Genomic DNA, 13,763 nt, shown 5'->3' with positions numbered 1-13,763 from the left:
ATGATTTTTTTTAAAAAGATTGTTAAAATTCCGTACAAATTCGTACTATGCGAAAAAATCCGTACAAAAATTCCGTCTTGTTTAAAATCCGCGGAGAGGGTCGAAAATCCGTACGGTAAGGAAAAAATCCGTACAGTTGGAAGCCTTAACGATAACCGTTATCGTTATCGTCAGATGATAATATTATCGACGATAATTTTGCAGATGAACCAACAAATTTTCATCCAAATTAAAAAAAAATACATAATAAAATTTCTCGAAAAATATCGCTATTCTAAAAAATTTCAATTGTGTTTCCAATTGTGTAGCATGATTCATTGATTTTATAGATTTTCTCAAAAATGGTTCTACTAAACATGTTAATAAATCTCAAAATATTTCAAATTTCTGTTTCAATAACACTTCAAACTTGTAACATAGAAACAAGTTAAATTAGAGCCAATTTTTGCCGTCAATGTTTAATATCTTACTAACAATTGAAATTGGCAAATTGACAAGCACCTTCTTATTTTTAAGTGTAACTTTTTTTTAAATTTTGAATGTATTTCTGGAAAGATAAAAAAATCGAAGATGTTTGCTGTCGTATCATTGAAGATAAGAGATTTTAAATCTCAACCTAGGATTTTTTTCCACAAAGCTTGATATAGTAACGCCAATTATACTGAAATTTGCACAATTAGACTGTCTCCAGGTGAATAGTTCACCAAATTAAGTTAAACGAACCCCTAAAAGACAAAACGCCTATCCCCACCACCTTCGAACGCACCCGTATCAATTTCCACCCAGCAAAATGTACAACTCACCGTAGTCCACGCGCAGGGCGTGGGCGGATAGCCGCAGGACGGCGGTTTTGTCCATCCGGCGGGGCGATTCGGCCACGTGCGGCACCATCCCGGACAGTTCCTGGATCGAGCCGTTGAGCTTGTCGCGGCGGTTCTTCTCCGCTCGATTTCGCGCTTCGCGGCCATTTCTGAAAAGAATCATGAAGAAGACGGAAAAAAATGACAAGATTTGATGAGTACAGATTACGGAGGGAAAAGTGGCATCCCGTCGATCCCTTCTTTTATTTACTTTTTTTTCTGGGTGGGTATTTCTTTACTTTTTTTCTTGGGAAATGGCTGACATTATTATAAGAGTAGACGGATGAGGGGGCAAGCGAAATTCCGCACAAAAGCTCGCTGGAAGGAAACCCATGCGGTTGTTATTAATTTGGCAATTCATTAATACGAATTATGGAAGAGGCTGCCCGTGCCGTTACCGGGGGACCGTTATTACGAGTATTCCGGTTTCATTTCGAGTGACTTTCTCAAAGTTGTGATTTTTTTCAGCACGAGTTGCACATTTATCAGGCGAGGCTTTACCGAGTTGGATAAATACGACGAGTGCTGGGAAAATCGAGTTTTTTTGTATTAGTTTATGAAACAAGTGAAAAGTTGAACTTTTCAGCACTCAAACAAAAATCAAATAGCGCTCAAGCCAACGGTACCCAAAACGAAGAACCCAATCGGTTTCGGGGCAAGAACGTGGAAAATTTTACGGGCAGCCCACAACCAGGCAAGGTTTCAGGCTGTTGTGGGTGGTGTGGAAACCGTTCAAGTACCGGACCGAAAAATGAACGCTCGCAAGCAAAAACGCAAAAATGCCAGCCAGTGTACATTTGCAAGCAATCCTAATTAAATTAATCCCTCATTGATGGAGTAATGTTCTGCCATACTTCTTGGAAGCTTCCGCGGTGCGATCCTTTGCTAAATTGGACAAATTTTTAACGGAGAAAAATATGGCAAGTAAGGAAATGAGATTCCGCCGAACTGGTCGCGAAAATCTGTAAACAGAGGTTGCTTTTGAGGGGTGGGAGTGGTTTGAAGGAATTATCTAACGAGATGAAGAATTTAAAGAAATTTGCAACAAAAAGGTTGTTTAATCCTTCAAATATTAACAATTTTTTCTCTCCGGCTTCGTTGACGGACACGTGTCATTCTAATATATCTTCACAATCGATCGACTTTCTCAGCTCTAGAATTCGCGAACCGGAAAGTACCTCACAAAAAAAAAGAATATTCTTTCCGACATTGCCCAAAAAACCACTTCAGTTGTCCATCAACCAGCTTCGAGAGTTACTGTCTCAGCAGAATCCTTCAATTGACTAAGTGGGCAGCCGGTAGGAGATATTCCTTTCTGTTAGCTTTCTCTCTTTCTCTCTAGCTGCCACTTTACCACTTCACCTGAAAAGGATTTTTTTTCGGTCCATTCTCTGTCTTAGATAAGACACCGCCTTCTACTGCTCCTTAAACAGTCTGAAATGGGCTGAAAGCTGCAAAAATGGTAGCAGAATGTTTAATCTAAGGTTTTGACTGGAGTTTGAATTTCTACAATTCTTATTGTTCTCAAAATATAATTTGACATTATTTTTTTTCTCATATCAGAATGTGGAACAGTTGCAAAAAATCAGAGAAACAAATTAATTATTTATTAAATAAAAAATATATATATCATGTTTCATAATTAAGCAATCTTTAATTAACGACAAAACTTCTCTAATTTTCCTTGTAAATTCTTGATAGTGCGTAAGAGGATGCACATAAGTGAAATTGACCAAAATTCTAATTTCTAGAATTTGAAAAAAAACTGTTAACTGGTCTTACCACCTCAAGAATTCATCAACACCTTTTTTGTTTTGTGTCTGTATTTTTCAAATTGTCATATTTCAGCCAGTTTTGATTAAAAATAAAAAAAAAAATAAATCAACGATTGAGACCAAACTTTTTTTTTATGAATTTTAAAGGATTTTTGTTAAATGATCTCACAAAAAATGGAAACTTAACTGTTTCAAACATCTTCTTTTCGATTTTTTTTTGCAGATTTTGTCATGGTTTTGATTGTGACTTTTTTAAAAATAAGAAAGCAAAATTTTTTTGAAGCTTGTTTTTATGTAAGTGGCAAAAATTCATTACATGTTTTGGGTAATTTTTGAAAGCTTTTTAAATTTTTTTTTCTTTTATTGCCTTTTTGAGTTATAGGCAAAAAAAACTTTTTACTGAATGCAGATTTATAGTACCGTCGCTCGAGAGTCTTATTTAAGGGGTTACATACATGTAAATCGGCAAAAATGTCAGAGGTTGGTATGAGCACACAATTTAACTTTTTCTAAATCTGTTTTCAGGGCATTGAAATATACATTTTCATCTGTTAACAAAATAAATTTGAAGACATTTCGTTGAATGCATTGCTGAGATTAAGCTATTTGAAGTTAGCAGTTTCAAAAAACGGGTGCCACGATATCTCAACACTACATCTTAAGAGTCTTCACCTCAAATTTCAGCTAATATGGTCCATAACATCTCCAGATATCGTCCCAAGTAACATTTTTTTCCAGGAGTTCTACAAGAGCTCATCAAGATAGCTACAGTATAGCAATTTGGACCGCGGTAGGATAAAACTCTCTTCAAGTACTCTTCCAAACTCCTGAAGATGTTTTGAAGAGAATTTTATTCTACCGCGGTCCAAACTGATATACTGTAGCTATCTTGATGAGCTCTTGTAGAACTCCTGGAAAAAAATGTTACTTGGGGTGGCACCCGTAAATCAACTTGATGTCTCATGTAGAAAATCACACATTTTTATATTACAGAATAATTGTTTAATCCACTCAAAATATGATTATTAACCAATCCTGAATGTTTCATGAGGATGTTTCATGATTAAACTAAGTAAGAGACGATTTATGCTCAAAATTTTGCAGTGCGCAAAGCGGGCTGTCTTACTTTGTTGGCGTTTTTCTCTAAACACCGAGTTGATTTACGGGTGCCACGATATCTCGAGATGGAATGGACGAAATTGGCTGAAATTCGAGGTTCAGACTCTCAAGACGCATGACCGGGCCCAATTTTTGAAATTTCCTTTTTTTCAATACAAAAATCTTTTTAAAAATATTTTTTTTTGAAAATCGGGCTTCTTCATGCACATGGAATCGGTTCAACGAGTCTTCACCAAAATTTTGAGCCGATTTGGTCAAGACAGTGTTGAGATCTCGAAGCACCCATTTTTTGAAACCGCTAACTTGAAATTGCTGTATCTCGGTAATGCAACCAAATATGTTCAAACTTTTTTTGCTCGTAGGTGAAAATGTATATTTTAATACCCTGAAAAAAGAATTTAAAAAAGTTGAAGTGTGTGCTCATACTAACCTCTGACTTTTTTTTGCCGATATCCATGTATGTAGCCCCTTAAATCACCTCTATCTCAGTTTATTCAAGAAATATCATCATGAAATTTTCAGGAGTGATTAAAAATTATCTTTTAAGTGAATTCATTATTTGTTTGGTTATTTGAAATTTTGTGATTTCTTACATGTTTGTAACCCCTTAACATCAGACGATATCATGTATTAAATTGTTAAAAAGCATTTATTTTTAAACTGCATGAAATAATAATGATGAAATTGAATGAAAATAAAACCGATTGTTTTAAATTGATGGGCTGAACTGAAAAGTAATGCTTTACGGATTTGCTCAACAATATTTCATCAAATAAAATAAAACAAGAATAAAAAAAACTCGAAAAAATTCTTTTGATGAAGATTCTTCCATCAATGGTTCAAACTTTAAATGATTTAAAAAAAACTGTTTTTTCGTAGACGTATTTAGTTTAAAATTGTTAGTACTCACAAATTTCCACAAAATACTCTATTTTTTGAAAATAATCAAATGTTGTACAGAATTTTTATTTATTTTTGTGGAATTTCTTTAAATTGAGTTTTAAAATGCCAAACTCAAATATTCATAAACTATAGTTTTTTTACATTGATAATAATAATCATGATGTTTTTTAAATAAATAAATATTGTGTTATTATTTCTAAATATGTCTACCTTTTTTTTAAATCTGTTATCCCGAGCAGACGGAAATAACTTGGGAATAAAATTTTTTGATGTTTGAAAACACTACGCCAATAATATTTAATGTTATTTATAACAAGATTTGTTATTCATCGTTATGAATTTTTTGTTATTGGATTGTTTGTGTAATAACAGACTGCTAACATTTTTAGTTATTCTTCGAACAAATCTTTGTTATTATTTTTTGTTATTTTAACAACTAATCCGATCAACCCAATAACAGTTGGAGGTATTCTTCCATAACAAGAAATGTTATTCCAAAGTTGTTTTGGCTTTCAACCAATATCAGACCAATAACAATTTTTGTTATGATAACATAAACTGTTATTAAACCCTTATGCAAAAATGGATTTTTCAAGAAGATTCCATAACGTTTTCTGTTATTCTGTTAATTTAAAATGAAAATTTTTGTTCTAGATGAAAAAATTACCCTTCTGAGTTATTGTATTTTCGAAAAGTACATAAAATTTCCTTAAAAAATGTCCCAGTTCTTCTGTGAGTTCTTAAAACTTTTTAAGTGTTTTTTTTTTCAATGAATAATACGTTTTTTTTGGAATTCTGAGTAGGGTTGGGTAAGGGGTCTTCAACGATTTATTTTATTTATTTTATCAGCATATTTTAATTAGTTTTTTGATGCATTTTATTTCTTTTAATGAGTTCTAACATTGCCCAAAATATGAGATCGATCTGACGTCTACAGCCAGAGTTATTCAGCTGTCTCATTGTAGACGCACTTGGCAGGAACAATGAGACAGCTGGGGAACAATGACACACGCTACGAAAATCAATTCTTATCTAGTAAAACATCCGTTCTGAAAATGTCTAAAAAGTAGGTATTTGATGCCCCCTAAAACACAACAGAAAAAATAAAAATAGCTTTTTTTTGCATATCAAATTTTAGTGACAGAAAGTGAAATAAAAAATCACCATTTTTTTTAATTTTATTTTAATTTTATTTCAGTTTATTCCTTATCCATACCTCTAACTTTGCCGAAGACACGAAATCGATCAAAAAATTCCTTCAAAAGATACAGTTTTTTTTTTAAATTTTCATGTATCATTTTTGTATGGACTGGACAGCTGCCACGTTTGTTTGGAAAATTATATGGGTAAACTGATGATGTAAAATGGCTTCTTTGGGTATACTGAAGGCACTAAAAATATCAACTGGATTAAAAAAATCCAAAAAAATTGTAAAATGAAAAAAAGTATTTAAAAACAATAAAGTAAGCAATAAAATGTTATGTCTATGACATAAATACTTCATCTTTTCTTGTTTTTATATAAGCCTCGTCAAAAATTTCTGAGCTTAGTTATTAAGATAAGTTAAGTTATGATTATGTTCTTCAAACAATTTCTACTCATACTTCACCAATTTTTTTTTTGTAAAACTCAACCAAATTTGGACATTCCACCTTTCGTGAATAATTCATGGTTCGTGATTTTCTCCCGGCTATTGACTAAGGTCTGTTCTTTTTTCTTGCGTTATTTTTCGGCCTATTATCTTCCCTCCATACAGTACCGAACTCCCGTGCTCGCCTCGAGTTGACGATCCTTCACCTGTGTTTACATTTCCTTCCCTTTTCCTCCCAAGACAAAACCTGTCAGTCGCCGGCCGTCACCGGTGACGTTCGTGTGTAGTACAAAGTCATGTTTCCGAGGAGCTCCTTTTTTTTTCTTCTTCTCTCTTTCACTTTTTCACTTTGCTCGCTGAAGAGAGACTCTCCACGCGACAGCTTTAATCGGCAGAACCAAAAAAAGCTTTTACACAATGTGAATATAAACATATTCGTGCTCCGGCTCCAGAGCAGGGCAAGTGCCTCCGGGGGATTTTCAAGGCATCAGGAAGGATCAGGAGGACTCTCGAGGGTTGTTTTTGTTTTGTGCTTGCCGCTGCCTACCTGGGGGAGGGGATTAGGCGGCCTAGGATGATGAACGCCAACCCCTGTGGGTGGTGATGCAAACGGTATGATTTTTCAATTATCCTTTCCGAGGTTGCCGACTGTGGTGGGAAAAGTCAACCTTGAAAAGGAATTAGTGGGTTTGGAAAATAGCTCTGATTTGGAAATGGTGAGCAACTGGTTAGATTTTATTTCAATAGTTGTATGTTCTTTTTCTTTTTTGAACTTTGTTGATACGACCCTTAGTTGCTGAGATATTGCCAGACAAAGATTTAAATACAGGAAAAATCATGTTTTCCAAGTTCCACCCAAACAACCCATCATTTTATAATGATATTCAATATCAAAATATGAAAAATTCATAACACTTTACAATCTTTTTGAAAAAAATATTTTCATTTTTTTTTAAATCTAGAATAACATTTTTATATTTTATATAAAAATGTTATTCTAAAATATTTTATTCGAAAATGATCAAACATGGGCACTTAATTGAAAAAAGAATAACTGCGACTATTTTAAAAAAAAAAGTTACGTAAAAATGGCTTTAACTTGAAAACGGTTCACCTTTAACAAAATTTCAACTTCAGAGCAACTCTCTACGAAATCAGCCGATTTCTACCATTTTTATTTTTTGTATTTTTTGATTTGGCTCAAACTTTGTGGGGGCCTTCCCTATGACCAAATAAGCTATTTTGCGTCATTGGTTCACCCATACAAGTCTCCATACAATTTTGGCTGCTGTCCATACAAAAATGGTATGTAAATATTCAAACAGCTGTTACTTTTGAGTGAATTTTCTGATCAATTTGGTGTCTTCGGCAAAGTTGTAGGTATTGTTGAAAACTTTTGAGAAAAAAATAGGTACACGGAAAAAAATTTGCAGATTTTTCTATCAACTTTTTTTTCACTAAAACTCAATTTCCCAAAATAGGTATTTTTTGATTTTCGAGATTTTTTTATATGTTTTAGGGGACAAAAATCCGCAACTTTTGAGCCATAAAGAAACATGGTCAAAAAATCTGCCGCCGAGTTATGAATTTTTGAAAAAATAGTGATTTTTGGAAAAAATCGAAGTTTCATGCAAAAACAAGTTTGACATTATTTTTAAATGCAAAATTGAATTTGCAATCGAAAAGTACTTAACAGATTTTTTGATAAAGGGCTCCGTTTTCAAGATATAGCCACCGAAAGTTTGATTTTAGCAAAATATTTACAGTTTTTTTATTTTTAAAAATAGTGACCATGAGTGACCATTTTTAAAAATATTTTTTTAAAGTTCAGAAAATTTGCTATAAAATTGTCAAAGAGACATTGAAGATTGGACCTCGGGTTGCTGAGATAGAGCCGCTTTAAGAAAACTAAACACGAAAATTGAAGTTTTCAAAATCTCACCAAAAAAACACACCATTTTCTAATGACGATATCTCAGCAACTAATGGTCCGATTTTCAATGTTAACACATGAAACATTCGTGAAATTTTTCGATCTTTTCGAAAATTATATTTTGAAAATTTTTTAATCAAGGCTAGCATTTTAAATGGGCGTAATATTCAATGTTTGGCCCTTTTAAAATGTTAGTCTTGATTTAAAAATTTTCAAAATATTTTTTTGAAAAGTTAGGAAAATTTCACGTATGTTTCATTTATTAACATTGAAAATCCGACCATTAATTGCTGAGTTATCGTCATTAGAAAATGGTGGGCTGTTTTGGTGATATTAAGAAAACTTCAATTTCCATGTTTCTTTTTCTTAAAGCAGCTCTATCTCAGCAACCCGAGGTCCAATCTTTAATATCTCTTAGACAATTTTATTGCAAATTTTCTGAACTTTTCAAAAAAATATGTTTAGAAATGGTCATTCATGGTCACTATTTTTAAAAATTGAAAAACTGCAAATATTTCGCAAAAATCAAACTTTCGGTGGCTATATCTTGAAAACGGAGCCCTTTATCAAAAAATCTGTAGAGTACTTTTCGATTGCAAATTCAATTTTGCATTAAAAAATAATGTCAAACTTGTTTTTGCATAAAACTTCGATTTTTTCCAAAAATCACTATTTTTTTCAAAAATTCATAACTCGGCGGCAGATTTTTTGACCATGTTTCTCTATGGCTCAAAAGTTGCGGATTTTTGTCCCCTAAAACTTATCAAAAAATCTCGAAAATAAAAAATACCTATTTTGGGAAATTGAGTTTTAGTGAAAAAAAAAAGCTGATAAAAAAAATTGCATTTTTTTCCGTGTACCTATTTTTCTCTCAAAATTCCTCAACAATACCTACAACTTTGCCGAAGACACCAAATTGATCAGAAAATTCACTCAAAAGTTACAGCTGTTTGAATATTTACATACCATTTTTGTATGGACAGCAGCCAAAATTGTATGGAGACTTGTATGGGTGAACCAATGACGCAAAATAGCTTATTTGGCAATAGGGAAGGCCCCCACAAAGTTTGAGCCAAATAAAAAATACAAATAAAATCCATTTCCGGTTTTGGTAGAGAATTGCTCTTAAGTACTTTACATCGAAAAATAAAGTTGAAATTTTTTTGCAAACAATATTTCGATCTTTTGAAAAATCAGTATTGATTCAAAAATTCATAACTCAAGAAATCAAGTCAAGTTTCAGTGACAAAAAGTGAAATTTAAAATAATTAATTTTCTTTTTACCGTGTATAATTTTTTTCAGTGTAGTCCTTATCCATACATACAACTTTGCCGAAGACACCAAATCGATCAAAAAAATTCTTCAAAAGATACAGATTTTTGAATTTTCATTTTTGTATGGACATTATATGGAAAAAATGGCTACATAGAAGGATTTAAAAATACAAAAACTAAAATTAAAAAAAATACCGATTTCGTAGAGAATCAACATAAAAAACGACTAAAAGTTGAGAAAATTAATACTTTCATTTTGCTGGAACTGCCCATCTTATCCTTCAAGGAATGTTAACAACTTTCTTCCGGGAAATTCAGCGCCAAATTTTATGCGTATTTGTTACTTCCAATTGGGAAAAAATAAATAGAAAGCACACACGACCCTCAAACATACGCAAAACTTTCCACGAAGTCAGCAACTGATATGAAGGCCATTTGCTGGATCGCCCCCTCGTTTTTCGAGCGAAAGAAACTTCCCGAAGCTGTTGAGACGTTAAATTTCCTTCAGCGAATTTTTGAATAACTTATCTATTTTCTGAATGTGCTTTTTTTTGGCTGAGAGAAGAAATACACAAATTGCACGATAAGTTAGGTAAAGTTCAATTGAATCGTGGAAATTTTTGGAAAACTTGGAAGCTCCCCCCCCTTTCCCAAAATCAAAATTTTCGCTCAACCTCCTTGAGGCAGGACGCGAAAGCAATCGACAACAGAACCAAATTGCTGAACTTCCGCGAAGTGATATATCTGGCGTCATTGAGATTTCGCCGTCGTCAACGCCGGTGAGAAGAGCGGATGCTTGACAACAACCATCCGGACCGTTTTTCTAGGGGGGAGAGGACCGACAAGAACTTTGACGAGGTCGTTGACGGTGACAGCTCCGAAGGAGCTCTAGCGAAAGGAAAAATTTCCTCTTCTTCCGAGAACTCTTCTCTCCTTGGATATCAGAGATGTTGATCAAGTCGTCGGAGAATCGGGCGAGTGGGAGCGACTTTTAGAAATGCTTTTTTTCTGGGAAGATTTTTCTATGCTGGAAAGCAACAGTAGTGTGTTCTGCGAGGGTTGACAGAACATCCCTTCTTTTCAATGGCAATTTTCCAATCGATAGAATTATCTGCTTGAGGGCACGGGGAAAATATCTTGAAAATGATAAATTTTCGAAACAAAAGTTCGGGCAACATCCGAGTGAAATACCAAAGCTCAAAACTTTTCGGGGAATTCCTCTTGGCAGAAATTAAGACATTTAAAGATATATACATGAACGCATGCTAAACGAATGTTGATGATTACGGGCTGTTTCAAGGTTGACAGGACACCCATCGAAGTGGTACAAATTTGATCCCTCGCTAATTAATTACAAACTTGAAAAGCTCAAAGGAGAGCCGTGCGCGCCCCGGGATTCGAGGAAATGTTGACAGTTTTTCTTTTGAGATTTTCCAACCTCCACCGTGTCGTCGGACAGACATCGCAAATTTTGACAACCGTGAAGGTGTTTTCCAAGAAAATGGTGAATAAATCGAAAAAGTGCGAAAGTGACCGCAGGTTTAGTTGAACAAAATTACCAGAGTTAAAATTAGTCACTCAAATCGGAGTTGAGCCTCACGACAGTTACTGTGTAACGAAATTGATCACGGCTGGAAGCGCTTTTAATCTTTTAAAAGGAGATGCTTTCATCATTCAACATCATTCAAAAATTGGGAAATCTTCAAAAGGGTTGGTGTACGACATGAGAGCGACAAGGGTACAGGTGTACAATTTTGCTTAAAAAATCTTCAAAGCAAATGCGAGCACACCTTTTCGCTACACAGTCAAATGATGGGTAAAGAATGGTACTCTTTGTATGGAAAAAGATACTGAGTACTTTGAAATCATGTATCTATTTCAAGAAGAACTGTTTTTTATGTATTATATGATTGGTATAAGTTGCTGCAGATCATATTACAATCTTTTGTCCTGCCTTTTCTTGAATATGGATTACATTTTGATTACTGTTGTGATATTTTATTGATTTCTAGTAAGAATTAAGGATATTTTATACATCATTGACGCTTCAAGAGGTGAAAAAAAACAAATTAAAATGAAAAAAATACAGGAAATTTCAAAATGTCCACCATTGAAAAATGCATTACACACCCGTACAGTTTATATGCAATTAATCGTTTTCAAAAAATTAGGATTTGAGAAAAAAAATGCGAGCAAAAATCTTTTTGCGGCCCTGTGGATCGAAAATTTAGTAAAAAACATAAGAAAACATGTATGCAATAGTGCTTAAAAAAGTTCTAATTGCAGGAAAATGCATTTTAAATTGATTTCAGTTGATTGCACTTGAATGTACATTGAAAATTTGAGCTTAATGCATTTATTTTGCAGATTATAAAATATAGAACAACTCCCGAAATTCAAGCAAAAAGTATACAATTCCTCAAATATTGCAATATTTTTTCAATTTACAAAAAAAATATGATTATTTCTTATTCAATTTAATGTATTGTTCAAATTGAATTTATCAGCCCATCTTAAAATTTCAAATCAAGTTTTTTTTCAGATGATATTAATTTCGGAAGTATTCACAACTGGGAATATATTTTGTTTATTTGTTGGGCAGCAAAAAAAAAACGATATAATGGAATGACAATAAACTGATATAATTTTGGTACAAGAAAATTGGTGTTATATCATTTGAAAATAAGTTGAGTTTTTTACGTTTTTGTTTACCCTAACAAAATTTTAATAAAATTCAATTGATATCATTAACTGTCTCAAAGAGGGTTGTGTAAGAAAAATAAGATTAATTTGTTTAAAAGTCTACGATAAATTACAGTTTTTAGTTGAAAATGTACAGGGCACTAGAGCTTCCAAGGACTTCAGAGGTTTTCTGAAACTACTAAAATACCGTAAACCCGGGTAACATTGGAGCAATTCTCTCAGATATCGGTCATTTGATTTTTTTTCTTTTTTAATCCGGCTGAAACTTTTTTGGTGTTATTGGTAAGCCCAAAGAAGCCATTTTGCATCATTAGTTTGTCTATATAATTTTCTGTACAAATTTGGCAGCTGTACATACAAAAATGATGTATGAAAATTCAAAAATCTGTATCTTTTGATGGAAATTTTTGATCGATTTGGTGTATCGTCAAAGTTGAATATATGGATATGGACTACACTGAAAAAAATGATACACGGTAAATTTTTTTGATGATTTATTAATTTAAATTTTTGTTACCAAATTTTTGTTCAAAATTTTGAAATATTTGTTTTCGAATAGATCGGAAAATTTCACGAATGTTTCATATTTTAACATTATAAATCGGACCATAACTTTTGGTCCATAAGTTGCCGAGATCGACGTAAGATGGGTTGTTTGGGTGAGACTTGGAAATCAACAATTTTCATGTTTTTAAACCTTTGTATGGCAATATTACAGCAACTGATGGTCGTATCAACAAAGTTCAAGAATGCAAAATATTGAGAATTTACTCAGCTTTTCAAAAAATATGTTTTCAAATGTGGGCAAATATGTGCACTAGTTTAAAATAATGAAAATCTGCGACTATTTTGAAAAAAGTTACCTAAAAATGTCCTTAACTTGAAAACGGTGGACTTTATCAAAATTTCACTAGATAAACTTTTTGATTGCAAATATAATTTTATATCCAAAAATGAAATTGAAAAATTTTTGCGACCAATATTTCGATTTTTTGAAAAAAAAACAGTATTGATTAAAAAAATTCATAACTCGGTCAAAGATGTTTTGCACAACCTGGAAATTTCTGAAAACTTGGCATTTGATGTCCTCTAAAACATATCAAACAATGAAAAAAATAAAAATAGTGTTTCTTTGCAAATCAAGTTTTAGTGACAAAAAGTTAAATAAAAAATCACCAAACATTTTTTACCGTGTATCATTTTTTTCCAGTGTAGTCCGTATCCATACCTACAACTTTGCCGAAGACACCAAATCGATCAAAAAATTCCTTCAAAAGATACAGATTTTTGAATTTTCATACATCATTTTTGTATGGACAGCTGCGAAATTTGTATGGAAAATTATATGGACAAACTAATGATGCAAAATGGCTTCTTTGGGCATACTGAAGGCAGCAAAAAAGTTTCAGTCGGATTAAAAAATACAGAAATTAAAATTTGAGAAAAAATACCGATTTCGTAGAGAATTGCTCTATTGCATTTTATACTGAATTCAAAGCACAAATTTGAAGATGATGTCGAATTATATTTCAAAACCATGTTATATTTATTGTTTACTAGCTTATTTAACCTTCTTCTAATGGAATTGTCCAAAGAATCCGAAA

General features: G+C 32.8%; 1 protein-coding gene across 5 annotated transcripts in view; it reads right to left on the bottom strand.

Annotated features, from left to right (window-relative positions):
* Nucleotides 1-13,763, bottom strand: part of LOC120412890 (hypoxia-inducible factor 3-alpha) — a 149,906-nt gene that overhangs the window by 28,148 nt on the left and 107,995 nt on the right. For all 5 annotated transcript variants that reach the window (XM_039573519.2, XM_052710825.1, XM_039573517.2 and 2 more), the window contains one exon: nucleotides 804-970. In XM_039573519.2, coding sequence (XP_039429453.1) covers nucleotides 804-970 — 167 coding nt within the window. The remainder of the gene's footprint in view (nucleotides 1-803; nucleotides 971-13,763) is intronic.

The sequence above is a fragment of the Culex pipiens genome, chromosome 3 (assembly GCF_016801865.2).
Source record: "Culex pipiens pallens isolate TS chromosome 3, TS_CPP_V2, whole genome shotgun sequence".
Taxonomy (NCBI): domain Eukaryota; kingdom Metazoa; phylum Arthropoda; class Insecta; order Diptera; family Culicidae; genus Culex; species Culex pipiens.
This window is presented reverse-complemented; position numbering and strand designations above follow the sequence as displayed.